At 49.7% G+C, this 17,964-nt stretch overlaps 1 protein-coding gene across 1 annotated transcript; it reads right to left on the minus strand.

Annotated features, from left to right (window-relative positions):
- Positions 1-12,367: 12,367 nt before the first annotated feature.
- LOC103696030 (endoglucanase 3-like) lies at positions 12,368-15,713 on the minus strand. Its single transcript, XM_017840350.3, has 6 exons — positions 15,466-15,713; positions 14,177-14,680; positions 13,729-13,878; positions 13,455-13,566; positions 13,202-13,365; positions 12,368-12,852 (listed from the first exon to the last, which is right to left on the minus strand). The coding sequence occupies exons 1-6, from the start codon at positions 15,697-15,699 to the stop codon at positions 12,523-12,525; spliced, it is 1,494 nt and encodes a 497-aa protein (XP_017695839.2). The 5' UTR covers positions 15,700-15,713; the 3' UTR covers positions 12,368-12,522.
- Positions 15,714-17,964: the final 2,251 nt, after the last annotated feature.

Genomic DNA, 17,964 nt, shown 5'->3' on the forward strand with positions numbered 1-17,964 from the left:
GCCAACCAGCAGGCCTGTAAAGCAGAAGAAAAGGGGCTCCGCCCCGGAACGGCAACGTGCTGCGGCCGAGGAGGTGGACAAACTCCTCGAAGCCGGCTTCATCCGGGAGGTCTCCTACCCGGACTGGCTCGCCAACGTAGTCCTCGTAAAGAAGGCCAACGGGAAATGGCGTATGTGCGTGGACTACACCGACCTGAACAAGGCTTGCCCGAAAGACAGCTTTCCCCTTCCAAGCATCGACCAGCTCGTCGACTCTACTTCAGGGCACCAACTGCTAACTTTTATGGACGCCTTTTCAGGGTACAATCAAATCCGAATGGCGCCAGAAGACGAGGAGAAGACGGCCTTCATCACCGATAAGGGCACCTACTGCTACAAGGTGATGCCCTTTGGCCTGAAAAATGCTGGGGCCACCTATCAGAGACTGGTCAGCCAAATTTTCAAAGACCAGATCGGCCGAAATATGGAAGTCTACGTGGACGACATGCTGGTGAAAAGCCGAGCGGCGGAACACCACATAACCGATCTCGACGAGACATTTGCCAAGCTCAGAAGATACAAAATGAAGCTCAACCCGGCGAAATGTGCGTTCGGGGTCACCTCGGGCAAGTTCCTGGGTTTCATAGTGACCCAGCGCGGAATTGAAGCCAACCCGGAGAAAATTCGGGCACTGCAAGAGATGTCGCCTCCGAAGACAGTTAAGGAGGTGCAGCGGCTCGCAGGGCGAGTTGCCGCCTTGGGAAGGTTCGTCTCTCGGTCAGCCGAGCGCTGCCTCCCTTTCTTCAAAAGCCTCAAACGGCCGAAAGACTTCCGGTGGTCAGAAGAATGCCAGCGAGCCTTTGAAGAGCTCCGGAGCCTTCTGGCCTCTCCCCCGCTGCTCACCAAGCCCCAGAGGGGCGAGGTTCTTTATCTATACCTGGCCGTCTCCCCGGCCGCAGTGAGCTCAGTCCTCGTCCGGGAAGAGGACAAGCTCCAAAAGCCGGTCTATTACACCAGCCGGGTTCTCAGGGATGCTGAGACCCGATATTCTAAACTTGAGAAGACCATCTTCGCTCTCATCATCTCGGCTCGGAGACTCAGGCCTTACTTCCAAGCCCATACAATAGCTATATTGACCGACCAGCCTATGAAGCAAATATTGCAAAGGTCGGATCGTGCGGGGAGGATCGCCAAATGGGCGGTTGAGCTCGAGGAATTTGACCTCGAGTATCGGCCCAGGCCGGCTATCAAGGCCCAAATACTCGCCGACTTCATCGTGGAGTGTACTCTGCCGGACGACCCCGAGTTGCCACCCGTACCCGTGGAGGAAGCCCCGAGGCAGCCATGGGTCCAGCACTCGGACGGGTCTTCAACCTCGGGGGGTAGCGGAGCCGGACTCATCCTCACCAGTCCAGACGGAGTAGTGGCCGAGCAAGCCTTGCGCCTCGAATTTCCGGCCTCGAACAATGAGGCCGAGTATGAGGCTCTCATCGCCGGGCTCAAGCTGGCGAAAGAACTGAAAGTGGAAGACCTGACGGCCTTCAGCGACTCCCAGCTGGTAGTGAACCAGATCCAAGGAGACTTTGAAGCTAAAGAGCCATCCATGCAAAAGTATCTCCAAAAGGTGCGGGAACTTACGTCTGCCCTGAATTCTTTCAATATTCAGTACATTCCCAGGGCGGAAAACTTCAGGGCAGACCAGCTGTCCAAATTGGCAACCTTCCGCATAAGCGAGCTTTCCAAGGGAACAACGCTCGAGTATCTTCAGATCCCCAGCACGGAGGAACCCGAGCCCACCATGTGCATCGACTCCGAGCCAAGCTGGATCGATGGGCTCGTCTGCTACCTCCAAGACGGGACCTTACCTCATGACGAGACGGAGGCTCGCCGAATCAAGCGCCAAGCCCCCCGGTATGTCCTATACGAGAATAGACTTTATCGTCGATCATTCACTTCTCCCCTTCTCAGATGCCTCCGCCCCTCCGAGGCGGACTATGCCCTCCGAGAGGTCCATGAAGGGATCTGCGGAAATCACATGGGGAGTCGGGCACTAGCCCACAAGATCCTGCGGCAAGGATATTACTGGCCCACACTCCAGAAGGATGCGACGGATTTCGTCCGGAAATGCGATCGGTGCCAGCGAAATGCCAATATCCAGCGCCGACCTTCGGCCCTGCTGGCTTCTATCATCGCCCCCTGGCCATTTGCCCAATGGGGGATCGACATCCTGGGGCCCTTTCCCCAAGCCTCCGGACAAAGAAAGTTCCTGGTCGTCTCCATCGACTACTTCACCAAATGGGTCGAGGCCGAACCCGTCGCCCGGATCACCGAGCAAAAGATGCGGGACTTCGTGTGGAAGTCCATAATCTGCAGATTCGGACTACCCCGTATCCTTATATCCGACAATGGTCGACAATTTGACAATGTTCATTTCAGGAAATTTTGCTCCGAGCTCGGCATTGATCACCGCTTCACCTCGGTTGCTCACTCCCAGACAAACGGGAAAACTGAGGTAACTAACCGCACTATTTTGCAGGGACTCAAGGCTAGGCTTGATCGGTCCAAAGGACAATGGGTCGAGGACTTGTACAATGTCCTTTGGGCGTACCGGACCACGTTCCGACTGCCCACGGGAGAGACCCCCTTCAACCTAGCATACGGCACTGAGGCCGTCATCCCGTTGGAGATCGGCCTGCCTTCTCCAAGGGTGGAGCATTATGACCCCGACACCAATTCTTCCCAGCTCAGGAGCAACTTGGACCTCGTCGAAGAGACACGAGAGGTCGCCCGGGTTCGTATAGCAAGATACCAACAGCGAACGGCCCAATACTACAACTCCAGAGTCAAGCCCAAGCTTTTCAAAATATGGGACCTTGTTCTCACGAGAGCCGAGGCTTCTCAACCGACCGAGCGAGGAAAGCTCGCCCCGAATTGGGAAGGGCCGTATCAAATCGCCCGGGTACAACGATCAGGGGCATACAAATTGAAGTCCCTGGAGGGGACTCCGATCCCGCGAAGCTGGAACTCCGAGAATCTACGAATGTACCACCAATGAAACCCCTAGGGGTTCAAAACAATCAGGACAATGGACTCAGCTTTCTTTTTGCAAATAATTCTCTCATTTTGATGACTGTAATTCTCTTCTAATGTTGGGTCGTCTGTGATCCTCAGATTCCCTGGCCAAAAATCGGAATGCCCCGAGGCTCGACCGTAGAGTCCCAAACTCCCTCGACCTCGAGAAGTATCGCAGGACGACGAAACGTCGACCGGCGCAAGATTCCCTCGACTAAGGTCGGGATGCCCCGAGGGTCGACCGTAGAGTCTCAAACTCCCTCGACCTCGGGATGAAGCCGTGAGGGATGGAAAGGGTGGTTCCACCCGGGGCGCCACAAAGTGGACCCCCGGAAGCGGTCGACGATCCCCGATCTCCTGACGAACGATTCCTCGACTAAGGTCGGGATGCCCCGAGTGTCGACCGTAGAGAACCAGACTCCCTCGACCTCGGAAAGCGTCGCAGGTCGGTAGAGCGTGCCCAGACCCACCGACCTGACGAACGATCCCTCGACTAAGGTCGGGATGCCCCGAGGGTCGACCGTAGAGTCTCAAACTCTCTCGACCTCGGGACGAAGCCGTGAGGGGTGGAAAGGGTGGTTCCACCCGGGGCGCCACGAAGTGGACCCCCGGGAGCGGTCGACGATCCCCGATCCCCTGACGAACGGTTCCTCGACTAAGGTCGGGATGCCCCGAGTGTCGACCGTAGAGAACCAGACTCCCTCGACCTCGGGAAGCGTCGCAGGTCGGTAGAGCGTGCCCAGACCCACCGACCTGACGAACGATCCCTCGACTAAGGTCGGGATGCCCCGAGGGTCGACCATAGAGTCTCAAACTCCCTCGACCTCGGGACGAAGCCGTGAGGGGTGGAAAGGGTGGTTCTACCCGGGGCGCCACAAAGTGGACCCCCGGGAGCGGTCGACGATCCCCGATCCCCTGATGAACGGTTCCTCGACTAAGGTCGGGATGCCCCGAGTGTCGACCGTAGAGAACCAGACTCCCTCGATCTCGGGAAGCGTCGCAGGTCGGTAGAGCGTGCCCAGACCCACCGACCTGACGAACGATCCCTCGACTAAGGTCGGGATGCCCCGAGGGTCGACCGTAGAGTCTCAAACTCCCTCAACCTCGGGACGAAGCCGTGAGGGGTGGAAAGGGTGGTTCCACCCGGGGCGCCACAAAGTGGACCCCCGGAAGCGGTCGACGATCCCCGATCCCCTGACGAACGATTCCTCGACTAAGGTCGGGATGCCCCGAGTGTCGACCGTAGAGAACCAGACTCTCTCGACCTCGGAAAGCGTCGCAGGTCGGTAGAGCGTGCCCAGACCCACCGACCTGACGAACGATCCCTCGACTAAGGTCGGGATGCCCCGAGGGTCGACCGTAGAGTCTCAAACTCCCTCGACCTCGGGACGAAGCCGTGAGGGGTGGAAAGGGTGGTTCCACCCGGGGCGCCACAAAGTGGACCCCCGGGAGCGGTCGACGATCCCCGATCCCCTGACGAACGATTCCTCGACTAAGGTCGGGATGCCCCGAGTGTCGACCGTAGAGAACCAGACTCCCTCGACCTCGGGAAGCGTCGCAGGTCGGTAGAGCGTGCCCAGACCCACCGACCTGACGAACGATCCCTCGACTAAGGTCGGGATGCCCCGAGGGTTGACCGCTGAGTTCCAAACTCCCTCGACCTCGGGACGAAGCCGTGAGGGGTGGAAAGGGTGGTTCCACCCGGGGCGCCACAAAGTGGACCCCCGGGAGCGGTCGACGATCCTCGATCCCCGAAGCGGACAATACTTTCTGAAGCAGAGCTCTGCCATTGAACTAGCGCGCACCCTACTTCAGTAGAGCGCCCGCAGGCCCGCCGACTTGACACAAGACTCCTCAACTAAGGTTGGGGCGCCCCGGGGTCCGACCAGAGGGTCTCAAGCTCCCTCGACCTCGAAAAGAACTGTAGATCAATAAAGCCTCCCCAGATCCTCTCAACTTCGGTGGGTGTCGTCGGGTCCGTGAGAAGCCTGAGCCCCCTTACAAGTCAAAATGACTCCGGAGGACGACGAGGAAGGGAAGCAACCTACTCCGCCATGTGAAACACAACTCCGAGAATGCAAGAGGTACATCCAACTCGATGCCCTCCTTGTCAAATTTTATCTACATACCGCTAATCATCTAACGTTGGAGTCCTATCTCGCCCCAAAGTCGGGCTACTCCAATGGGTCGGCTTAAGACCGATCTCCTAACTACATTATGCATGCTCCGTTCGACAAGTCTCCACTCGTCAAGTCTCAACTTGAACAAAGTCTTCGTAAGTTAGGGCCCAACTCGGCCCCCATACATAGACTCCGATGTCTAGCTGAGAAAGCAGTCCCGGCCGCGAGTGCACCAGCCGAACACAGACACTAAGGCGATCTTCAGAGATTCCAGCCTTACTCACTGAAATCTCGGCAGAGTCCGAGAACAATGACTATGAAAACCTTCGGCGATAATTCGACTATTAGCCCGCGCTCCCTACAAAGGACCCGGAAGTCAAGTTCGAAAACCCGACTAGACTCCCCCGAGTAGCGGCACGAACAGACCTAGCCCGGTCCTACTCGAAGGGCTAAGGCCCGACCTCAATGCCTTGGGATTTCCCTAAAGGCCGAACGTGACGACTTTCGCGATTCTAAGATCCGAGTTATAGGACTTAGAAAAATTTTCTAGAAACCTAAGCTCGGAGCTCCCTTTGCTCAGAATGACTAAGATCCGAGAAGGCTAAGATATAACTCAGGAAAAGGGCAACTTCGTTAAGTAGCCCGAGAACTAAAATACAGAGTTAGAGGTCGTCGAGGCGGTTAGCTAAAACTCTAGCCTCATTCACGACAAGAAAGGGAAAGACGGGCACAAAATGACAAAAGTATTTTTCATTGACAAAGGGCCGGAAGGCCAATTACAAAATTGGAGGTCGGCCATTCAAGAGCCGACCTCGGATACAATGAAAAAGAAAAAATACGCCAAGTCTTAAGCGGCGGCAGTAACATCCGCAGGGTCATCCGTGGCGATGGCCTCAGGACCTTCAGCCGGCACAGGCTCGGGGTCTTCTCCAACTGGCTTAGCACTTCCCAGATCATGCCATCCCTCTTTCCGTTTCAAGTCAGCACCTTTCTTTCTCCCTGACTTGTCTTGCCCACGCTTCTTTAGCATCTCTATCAGGGAAGGATCCATCTTCTCCACCTGTGCCTCCACGATCTCGTCCGCTGACATGAAAAAATGCGCCAAGCCTTAAGCGGCGGCAGCTACATCCGGGGGATCGTCTGGCACTGTGATGACCTCGGGGTCTTCAGCCGGCACAGGCTCGGGATCGGGGGCAGGGGCCTCGGGTGCCGCCTCCGGGACGTCGTCCGTCTCGGCCGCCGGTGCCGCCTCCGGGACGCCCTCCGTCTCGGCCGCCCTCGTCGAAGGCTCGGCGGGGTCTTGTTCGTACAATCCTGCCTCGGATGTCAAAATGGCAGGAAGGTCTTCCGTGTCGGACCCGTAGCCCACGTCCATCCTCGGATGGACCGTCGAAAAGTCGTACTGGGGGCAGTACCGGATCACCTGCAGCCGGAAGTTCTCGAAACCCCGGAGAAACCCGTCGACCGTCTCCTCCTCTAACATGTCGCGGAACTCCTGCGACCCCTTGAAGAGCTCCACGGCATGATCAGCTCGCTCGAGTGCCCTCCTCTCTCGGGCCTCGAGCTACTCGATTCGGAGGCGGGAAACCCCGTCCTCATACTTGAGGCCCGCAACCTCGGATTGGACCTCCCCCAGGCGCGCCTCCGAGGCGCGCAAGGCCGACCTGGTTAGGGCGTGAGCAGCCTTCTCCTCCTTGAGCCCCTCCGCCATAGCGAGGCGCTCGGCCTCGGTGGCCGCCCTCCGAGCCTCGGCCTCGGCCAACGCCGCCTCCAGCTCGGCGACCCTTTTTTTAGCCGGCTCCAACTGCCGGCTGACCCGCCGGGTCTCTTCCTGGCATCCCTGGGCGATGAACACCAGGGTGTCGAGCTCGTGAACATGCTGTAAAGAAAGAGACAAAATGATCGTGAGTTAAAAACATACGGATTCACTAACAACTTTAAGGAAATCGAGAAAGAACTTACCCGGGCGGTGTTGCAGTAGGTACTGTCAACGACCTCTTCCAGCGAAATGTTCCGGAATTCGGCCCGGTCCGCCGGAAGCATCACACGCCGGAGCACGGCGCGTGCGACCTCAGCATCATGAATAGCTGAACTCCCCTCGGGGATAGGGGAGTCCAGCTCATCCGACTCCTCTTGAAAGTACCTTGAGGAGCTCGGCGCGTCCGGCCTCGGGACCCTGGGGACGCTTGCTTCAGGGCCCCTGGTCGGCTCGGGCCCCGGGCGCTGTGAGGAACCCGAAGCCGGGCCCTCCCGCTGGGCAACGGGGGCAGGGCAAGGAGGGGCCGACGGGCCCGCGTCGTCGACGACCCGCGCCCGCCTCGGGTCGGCTGAGGAGGCCCCCGCCTCGGGGCCGCTCGTCTCGGCCGACGTAGAAGCGCCGGCCAGCCTCGCCTTCTTCCGAGGCTGGGGCATAGCTCCTCCGGCCTCGGCCTCCCGCCTCCTCAGGCGAGAAAAAAGGGGTGAAGAAATCCCTCCACATTCCCCCTCCAACCTTGGAAGCTTCGAAGGCCGTCTGGAGAGGCCCAAGGGCGGTCCATTGAAGAAATTGGTAGGAACTGGGGAACTAACTAAACGAGGTGGCACTATCGAATTGGAAAACGCAAGGGCTAGACCGCCCGAAACCCTCCGTTCGAATCATCCTCGATTAGTCTTAAGGAGTAACACGACGTGTTGCTGGTCGGCATAAGGGGAATATCTGAAATCAAAAATGTCATCAAGTGTTAGACCATTAGCAGTAAAAACAAAGGACAAGAAAAAAAAAAGTAATGTAACTACCCTTACCCTCGGGGCGCGCCGAGCTCAGACCCACGCTCGCCAGGGCGTCCTCCCGTAGGAGCTCGGTCAGGTCGTAGCCCTTCCCGAGGGCTCGGAGAGAATCCAGGGTCCTCTGCTCCCTCCCCGAGGGCTCGGAGAGCTTGTTGAGGGCCTTCAACCGAGGGTGTCCCCACCTCGGATTAAACCCCCATGGCGCCTCAGACGCCAGAAAGAAAAATTTCCCCTTCCACTCGTGTATAGAGGAAGGGGCCCCGCGGAAGAGCGACATACCGCCTCGGAAGGCAAAGTATAGCCACTCCGCGTCCGCCGGGTTCTTCTTCAACAGAAAACACCGGCGGAAAATACTCACTGAAATCGGGACCCCATGCCCAAGGCACAGAGACAGGAACCCGATGATGGTTCTCCACGAGTTCGGAGCGAGCTGTGCTGGGACAAGTTGGTACTCGACCAGCAAGTCGTTCACAAACCTGTGGACAGGGAACCGCAGGCCGGCCCAGAGGGTCTCGCGGTGAATCGCGATCCGACCTGGGGGCGGCCGCGTCACCCTGTCTTCCGGCCCCACAGTTTCAAGACGAAACCCGGACTGGAAGAAAAACCGGGAGCGGATTAACTCCAACTCCTCCCCTGACAGACTTGACCCTACCTCCTCCGGACCAAGACCCATTTCACAGGAGAGCGAAATAAAATTAAAAGCAGAGGATGAAAACTGGGAGGAAAAGAGAAGAGGAACCCTAGCAATCACAGGGTAGGGACCTACTGGACATCGCCGGAAATCGCTCCGGGCACGGACGGCGAGGTTCGGTGGAGGAAGGAAGCAAGGGAGGAAGACAACAAAAATAAGAAGCAGCCAAGTAAAACCCTTAGGGCAAACTCGAGGGGTTTATATAGACCCCCTCGGCGGTCCAGATCGGCAGGGTCGGTTCCCATCCCCCGATCGGATTGCGCCACGTGTTGACCTCGGAGACCGAGGCACCGTATTCACTCCGGATCAATAAATCGGGTACGAAATCGAAGCCCTGTCCCATCGGATCTCGGGGCTTCATTATGGGTCCGCAGAATCGAATCGCCTTGAAGAACGAACGGACGGCACCTCCGCTCCCCTCATTTAATAAGGTCCTGGGGCACGTGGAGCCCCGACGTAGCCTTCACCTCGCCGGATCCATGATCCAGTAATACGAGATCGGAAGCGTCCGATCCTAGGTCATGCCGCGTGTCCGTTTTGAACCCCGTAACGGCACGCTCATTGATGAGCGGGGAATTCCGATTACGGGATCGAGGCGTCGCCTCGTCGAGCCCAAGGACCCTCATCATGAGTCCGCCGCACGAAGCGATCTTGGCGATCCAAGAGACGCCACCCCCGTTACACCCGCTCCGAGAAACGTAAAGACACGAGCTCCACCATAAGTTCGCTGAATAAAGCAACCTCGAAACGCCCAAGGGCGCGGGTCTCGCCATAAACACTTCGAGAAACACGAGGGCGCGGACGAGATTCGCCCCCCAACTTTAATGATAGACTTTACTTCCCACGTCCGAGCCCGCAAGCCGCTCGAACTCGGAAGTCGGGGGGTAGTGTTGGGGGAATAAGATTTTTCCCCCCAAGTGACACAAATGCCCCCAAGAAGCCGCACAATCGCCGACCCTGAACAGCCGAAGTCGGCGTCCGACCTCGGAATGCCCGACCTCAAGACATCCGACCTCGAGACCTCCGACCTAGGAAAATCCTGATGCTCAAGGTCTACCCTTGTCAGCCACCTACTACGGCCGTACTCCTCTGAGGTCCAACTGAGGACCATACCCTGCCACTGCTTCAGCATTTATTGCGCATGGCCGCTGTAACCCTCCGGCTTACTCCACCATTAATGCGGATCTCCGGCTTACTCTACAATTAATGTGGATCTCCGGCTTACTCCACCATTAATGCGCATGGCTCCTGACATCTACGGATCCTCGGCTCTCCACGGCAAGTTAGCCCAGCAGAGTCTAGTCAACCATGATAAGTCTCTGATCTCGGCCATACCTCCGACACCAATGCAATGATTCGCCTGGTAGCGTACTGGTTCGAGTCGTACGACGCCCTTACCGCCGACATCAGTACAATGATTCGCCTGACCGTGCGCCGACCTGAGCCACATGCCGAGCCGTACTATGGCCTCGCCCTGTTACATCACAGGTAAACCGACCCCCACCTATAAAAGGGAGCCTTGGCTTCTCAGGAGGGGGTTGGAAAATTCCGCGCCTTACAAGCACTGTTCATCTCCTCCTTACACTATCTGCCCCCTCCCTGACTTGAGCGTCGGAGGGCCGGCGCCGGAAAACCCGGCCACCGGTTTGTCTGCAGGCACCCAGACGGAGGACGCCGCCCGCTGACGGATTGCTGCCCCGCTGTGAGGACCTCCCAGCTCCCTCTCTCCAGCCACCCCAGACGGAGGACGCCGCCCGCCGACTGGTCGCCGCCCCGCCGTGGTGACCCGCAGCTCCCTCTCCCTCGACCGAAGATTGCCCCCGGGTCCAATTTCCAGCAACAGGTTTGATTGCTGACATGAATTCTTTAATTGGGAATTTGAATTCTTAATAGTTGATATGCGTAATTTTGGATTTGGGGTAAGTATAACTTGAAAGGATCAAGTGCTTGTGTTCTTCATATGCACAAAGTCAATGTCTTGACATATCATTGTGCAGAGGACCCTGAACTCTTTGTTTGGCAGTTTCTTCCATCATAATTTCCTATGCTACATTTTAAACTACTTTCCGATAATAGTGTTTTAGATAGTGAGCCTGGGAATTTCTTTTAGTTTGGATACTCCAGGATCTAGTTTAATTGGATCAGCTCATCTTAACAGGTAGATACAGAGTGACTTATCTATATGCTTGATTATGGTGGTTCAAGTGGTGCACAGATTGCTTTAATATGGAATAACCAGATAGAGCAGACTTCATCTGATGTTAATCGAATATCACCTACAGGTACAGGAGTATAAGAAAGAATTTTTTAAGAGAAAAAGAGGTAGAAAGAGGATAAAATTTTCAGTTAATTTCATGTAGGTGGTTGTTGGATAATAAAGATTAGGAGCTCATAGCAGTTCTGAAACACATTGCTGATGTATCCTTAATCATTTGAATCTGTTAATTCGAGCCATTTTTCTTAACAAGCTATTCAACTCTTTTTCTTAATCCCTATTTGTCTAGCTTTAAATTCTGTCTCTTTTTTTCCATATTTTTTTTTTCCTTGTAGGTTAGTGCCCTTTCTATTTATATAACATCATGGGGAGCTAAGTTTGATATAGACTCTGTACAGCTAGGCATGAGCTTATAAACCTTTCGTTCAGACTAACTTGGCTTTAATGTGAAAACATTCAACAAAGTCAGAAAACAACAAGGCCCGAAAAGCCCTAGGCAGTTACTGTCTTCAATTCAACTAGAAATTTTATCCTTGTAGGTGAGCGCCCTTTCTATCTATATAACATCATATGGAGCTAAGTTTGATGTAGACTCTGAACAACTAGGCATGAGCTTATAAACCTTTCGTTCAGACCAACTTGGCTCTGTTGGCTTCTCCTACTCTTAGGCTAGGCCTGTCTCAAGATTTTCCTTAAGACTAGTGATGCTCTACCTGTTTCAGTTCATTTCGACCTACTTAGGCCTGTGTCTGTTTAACCAATATTTCCTATTCCATGAACATCCAATTTGATGGCATCAAACTTATCAGAAGTTCGACGAGATCTTAATCAGCGAAATCAATTTGCACTCCCAAACTTCGTGCCCGAACATTTAATTACACCTCCAAACTTAGCATGCTAAGAAGTGCAAAGTGTTCCATCTGATACCCACCTATATCCTATCAGTTTATATGATGAGAAAAATTTGAAAAATGTATTGTAGAAAGCAGCTATGAAAAAAATGAATCATGGTCCGGTTCCTGCAGGAATATCCAAACAGGTGCTTCAAGTTCTGTCCAGGTAGAAGCTTTCCTGAACACTGGCCCTCGAAGAAAACGAGGGACTTCGAAAGAGCATCCTCGTAGTCAGGGTGGCCCGAAATACCAATTACTTCAAAAAAGGCAACCAAAATCCCGAGAACCAGAGCCTTCTCCAGTCCCATTTTTCTCATCAAATTGCAATCGTATGTTCTAATATTCCCCTTGGTAACTTAAAGCAAATAGGAAAAAGGTGATGAGGTTGCAAGTCAGTTATTTGCATGCGAGGGCCTGTTGGTCTCTAAGCCAGAAAAACCTAAACAGCAGCTAACCAGGAGAAAATGGGGTCCTGTGTCCTAACTGATGCTGCTAATTCTGGGATAACCATATATATATGGGTAGCAATGAGTGAACAGAGGTGCAGCTCATTATCGGAGGGGATTTATAGTTTCACCAAAAATGGCAAAACATAGATGCCTAACCAAGTACCAAAATTAAACTGGTCACATAACACAAATTTCAGATCCATTTCTTTATAATTTCAAGGAATATTAAAAGTGACAATTTATTCGAAGATTACATTTAAATTTATGAGCAAGCCCATAAACTTTGTTAATTTTAACATAGTGCAATCATCCATGCATAGAGTGCTACACCTTTTTTCTAACTATCATAGCTTCCAACCAAGAAAGCGAGAGAACCAATAAGAGGGGCATTTATGTATGTAGCCGGCTCCGAGTGGCTGTAGTCCGTTCGATCATCTGGAAAGGCATCATTTTGATCAGGACCGCCAACAACGGCACCTGTTAAGATGTTAGGGTTAGGGTTGCTGGACTTGTAGTACTGAAAACCAGCTTGGCATCCAATGGCACTGGGGTGGCTAGCCAAGGAGGGCAAAGAAGAGCCTCTGTGGTGTATCCTCTGTGGAAACCGTGTACCGAAGCCCACCATGTAGGACATATTTAGAGGGTTTTCACCCAGAATGTAGTCCACCTGAAATTGTAATTTGGTGGTATCTAGGTCAGAAATTTTATTATAGCAAAAAACCTCATAATCCTATAATCTAAACTTCACTAACAAACTAATATTATATAAGATTAGAGTATTATTACTGATGGACATTTTAGCATGACTGAGGTTAAGCTCCTAATGGTAGAAAACTACAAAATGTGGGCTGCTCTTAAGATCTACGAGGCCTAATGACAAATTGACAGTGATGAAATTGTCGTTCATCCACCTCCTTCATCTATCACGAATATGAAAGCTTCAATTTATATTTATATCTTCCCTCCTTAAGCACTGCACTTTGAACCAATTATAAAGTGCAGAAGATATCAATTACCTGTCTTTTGGCCAGTGTTCTCAGGTTATTTGGTTTGACCAAAATGTTCCCACACTTAAAGGTGTGGTTGGAAGACATCATGTACTTGGCATAAGTATTCAGTAAGAAAGAAATGGAAGTGACATATTGGAGATTAGCAGAGCTCTGCTTGAATATAAGACCTCCTGCATCAAAGCCACCAATTTCAAGTTATAATAATTGTGTAAAACTTCAGTCCTTATGTAAAGATATAATTTGATATAATTTTCCTGACCTGGTGTGTACTGTGTTGTTGAGGAAGGGGAGTTGGGTAAAATCTTGCACATGAAATCCTCAGCCTGCAGTCTGAAGGGTTCAAAGGACTTGTCTCTGTCAACCAAAGTTTTCTGTGCAGGTAAGAGCAGAGAAAACTTCATGATGAGTATGTCATACTTTCTTCTCAAGGAGAAGAACAAAGACCATAACTTAATTAAACGAGGCGGCAAAACAATTACAGTATTTAAATCATGCTCTGCTTATCAAATCACTTCTTTTGTAATTAATGTTACCCTGGATAGAAGTACACGGGCACCAGCCAATTTGTTATCCCAGCTAAAAATGTCGATGTTGTCGTTGGCTCCTAAAGATCTCAGGTAGCTGAGGTAAGAAATGTCATTTGATGCTCTAAATAGCCATGAAGCTCCCCATAGTAGCTCATCCTGTCACGAAATCAGCCAGCTAAGTCGCCAAACAAAAGTTTAGAAGATAAGGCCATCATCTGCTTTTCTTTACGGATAAGTGAGGCCTTCAGAAGAGGTATCAGGATGGTGACAATAGTGGGGAGATGATGTGTTCATGGAGTGGTAGTTAAGAAATATCATGCGAATAATTCATGAACAATCCATAACTTTTTTTTTTTTCATTTATGTGGGAAGATGATGTGTTCTAGAGAATGCTGTTATATTATGGAGTATGGATTTATAGCTAGAGATATTTAATTTGGTGCATGCATGATACCTTATAGCCAGAATATGAGCAGTAGTAAGGACATGCAGCACCTCCAAGCGAATCGCTGTACTTCCCCTGATACTTCACAGCAAAATCCATGACCTTCCTTGCCACTGACAGCAGTAGCTTTGAGTATTTCGGATCAGCCGACCGGAACACAATTGATGAAGCAGCCAATGCTGCGGCAGTCTCCGCCGCCACATCGGAGCCTGGGTTGGCTGCTGAAACCGAGTAGACGGTCCTCGGAGTGTCCATGTCCTCAGGCCGCTCCCAGCACTGGTGGTCGGCATTTGGGTCACCGACGCCGACGTAGAGCTTGCCTGGAGTCTGGGTGGCGGCCTTGAGGAGGTAGTCGGTGGCCCAACGGATGGCAGCCCTCGCATTGTTGACTTCAATCTTCATGCGCTTACCATTCTCAATTACACTCCATGATAGCATGGTGGTGGTGAAGGCCATGGGGAAGCCAAACTTGACATTGTCGCCAGCGTCGTAGTAGCCTCCGGTTAGATCCACCTACAAGAAGAGGGACTTGTTAGATTTGCAGTAATCTTATGTCGTGATGCCATGCAAGACTGCTAATTCCGAGACATGAAACACTTATTCACTTAGCAGTCTAAGCTGCCGTGCTATGGAACGATGGAACTTGATAATGGTTGTAGTCTTGTAGACGTGCAAAGATAGTGTTGTACATGATGCAAATGTTGTATATAGCTGTTCTTGTATATGCTTCAACCAAAGATACGGGTCCTTTGAATTATATATAGAGCTGCTAATCTCTGTATTGAATTACAGGGGGCATGCGGCGAGACTGATATTGCTCAAATTGGTTCTAGTTTACATAAGAATTACTGTATTTCATTGCTAAACTAGCTGCATATGATCAGTTCCCAAGTGATGATGGCATGTATTGTGTGTTTAGGTAACACATTCTCCTCAAGCATTTCTAATCTTATAGAAACTTCGGCGCATTCAATCCACTCTAGCATGGTATCAAGTATCATTAGTAATTGGATAGATATATAGGATGGGTTCCAGAACCACATGGATAACAAATAGGTCACTAGAACTGATACTTTCGTGTGCTTATATTGGAGTTGAACCTGCTATACCATTAGGTCAAATGAAGTGGACTATCAAAGATTGGGAATGGAATAGTCTAGATATCTGGTTCTAGTGCCAGCTAAACTTTTAGCTCGGTGATTGGCGTATACCCCACTCTACAAGAAAGTGGTCTTTGGTTGGTGATCACACTAGAAACACATGTTATCGAGGTTTTCGACTGTGTGTTTGTGCATTACTTTTGCGGCCGAACCATCAGAAAGCCCGGAGTTTGATCGCCATGTGATCTTCTGGTCCTTGGGGAGACTCCCTGATCTTTGGCCTTGGAAGAACAAGATTGATTTGGCCAAGGCATCACTGTAATTAGGGTGTCCATGGACATGAATCCTAGACAAGAAAAAAGAGAGAAGAAGGAAAGAAATGGGAAGTTTGTTTGATGCCATTGGCCTTGGCAAGAGGGAATGGATGATCATCAAATGACTCAACTATGGCTTATATAGTAAAATCCATGGTTTGGAAGTCTATAGCCAAAGTTTTGTTTAATATTTGTTAAGATCTTACTTTGTGGAAGAGATTTATGAGTCCATCCATTAAGCTAGGTGTCTGATTTATGCTATGCAAGACTACTCAATTGGTTAATATAATGAGGGGTCAAAGAAGGCATGTAGCTTCCTCTGGAATGCGCATTGGGATAAAGAATTTGATACAACTCTTGATTCGTGGGATCTTGTCTAGGGTTTTGTTCTTAGTGGACTTTTGCATTAATTTCTTCCTCTTAATTCTCACTATTGAATGTCATGAGGGGCAAACAATATTCCTTGCACATCATTTTGAAATCTAATATATGGAGGCAATAATATTACTGAAGACCTTCAGTCAAACAGGTTGACACCATGAAAAAAAAAATGAAAGATGGAGCAAGTATGCCAATCACTGAATAATTTGACACTTTAAATGTGTCACTTGCACATCATGAATCATGACATTTGAAATATATAGCCACATCTGCATCACATGGGCATTGCGTCGATGCACTACAAATCTCATGCATCCTGATGCATTATATTGTGAAAGATACTAACTTATTCGTTTACATGGCATGCTAAAGCTCCTTAATTTGATAAGCCTACCCAAGTTTGTCTTCGATTCATCGATCCAAGAGATCAAACAAGTTAAGCTAAATATCCAAGTCAAAATGCCTATTCACAACATATTCACAAGTTATCAAGGAGCAGCCAAAAGCACACTCTTCCCTGGACAGTAGAAACCAAAGGAGGAGATCCAAGAGTCTCAAGTAGGGGTGTTGTGGGGTGTCTAGAGTGAAATTTTGAAAAATAAACTTGAAACTATTATTTCCTCTAAAAAGAAAAAAACATGAAAACATTATGTTTATATTTTTATTTCAAATGTAAAATAAATAGTTACTTACCAAAGGATCTAGTAAATGAAATCAATAAAGAACCCTGAAATATATAAAACCATGCATGTTTTTCCCCTTCTTGTTGTATAATAAGAAACACGTAAGACACAAGGGTTGAAGTTTAAAGATTGATATCTTTCTAAGCTAGACGGCGTATTGCTCCCTTCGATTATTATAAAAGCATATTTGAGTTATGACATTAAGCTTACATCTATTAATCTTGATGCATACATTGGTTGATGTATTAAAAGATAATATTAAATTAGTAAATTTAAGGTGAAATATACCTTCCCTAGCTTAGAAAATCATATATAATTGTAGAACTATTGTGACAAGATATTGGCACTACATGCTGGGTACTATCAATTGATAATATTAAATAACTATTGCTATAATATTAAATAACTCTTGGTATAACGGTAAATAACTCTTGGTATCAATAAAAACTTTATAGGTGAGCATTAGACTTTGTCTCTTTTCTAGGTGCGAAGTTTTGCTTCAAAGTTGGAATAAGATAACAGAACCAACGATTAAATTCTTACATTGACCTTGGGATCTGGAATTATGAAAACTAACGTTCATTGGAATTTGGTGAAGAATTCATTTGCTTACTTCTAACTGTAAAAGCATATAGTATATAAAATGTCACGGAAATCCAATTGCTACCTGCTCCCTATTTTTTTATAGTCAAAACTTTGGTTTTATTTTGGTGGTGTAAGCAGTTATGTATGCTACAAAGAATAACTGCAAAAGAATCCTGCTGCTCGTGATTTACACAAGCTGATTGCTTGTATGTAACTCAACTTTTGTGATGACCCTCAAAGTAGGAAATGTGGCAACTTTATATCTTTGTAAAAAGTTTGATATCATAATGTTCTTGCGTACTTGGCTCAAAAAGATACTTGTTCTTGTGCTTCCAAGGGGGGCATGCGACTTTCTTTTATTCTTTTTTGAAAATAGGAGGATTTGCAACTTGAAACTGTTTCCCAAGCATCATGAAAAGATTTTTATTGGATTTTCTACTATCAAGAAGTCATCTAATATGCATCAAATTACAAGCAGGGATTCAGGGAAGTTTTCTTGCATGCTCATGTAGAGATTTCTTGAAAAGGTGATAGTGTGCAAGTCATAATATATTTTTTTTTTCTTAGCCCAAGGGAGGTTTTCACAAGATAAGCGTAAACTTGACACTTTCTCTCATTGATTTTGTATTTGTAATGAAACTTATAATGGGTTGAGCAAGCAAAATTTATGATGGCCAGACACTTATTCCAAAATGGGAAGCTTATGATAGCATTCATCGTGCCATGTGTCATCG

The sequence above is a fragment of the Phoenix dactylifera genome, chromosome 14, assembly GCF_009389715.1.
Source record: "Phoenix dactylifera cultivar Barhee BC4 chromosome 14, palm_55x_up_171113_PBpolish2nd_filt_p, whole genome shotgun sequence".
In the NCBI taxonomy this organism is placed as follows: domain Eukaryota; kingdom Viridiplantae; phylum Streptophyta; class Magnoliopsida; order Arecales; family Arecaceae; genus Phoenix; species Phoenix dactylifera.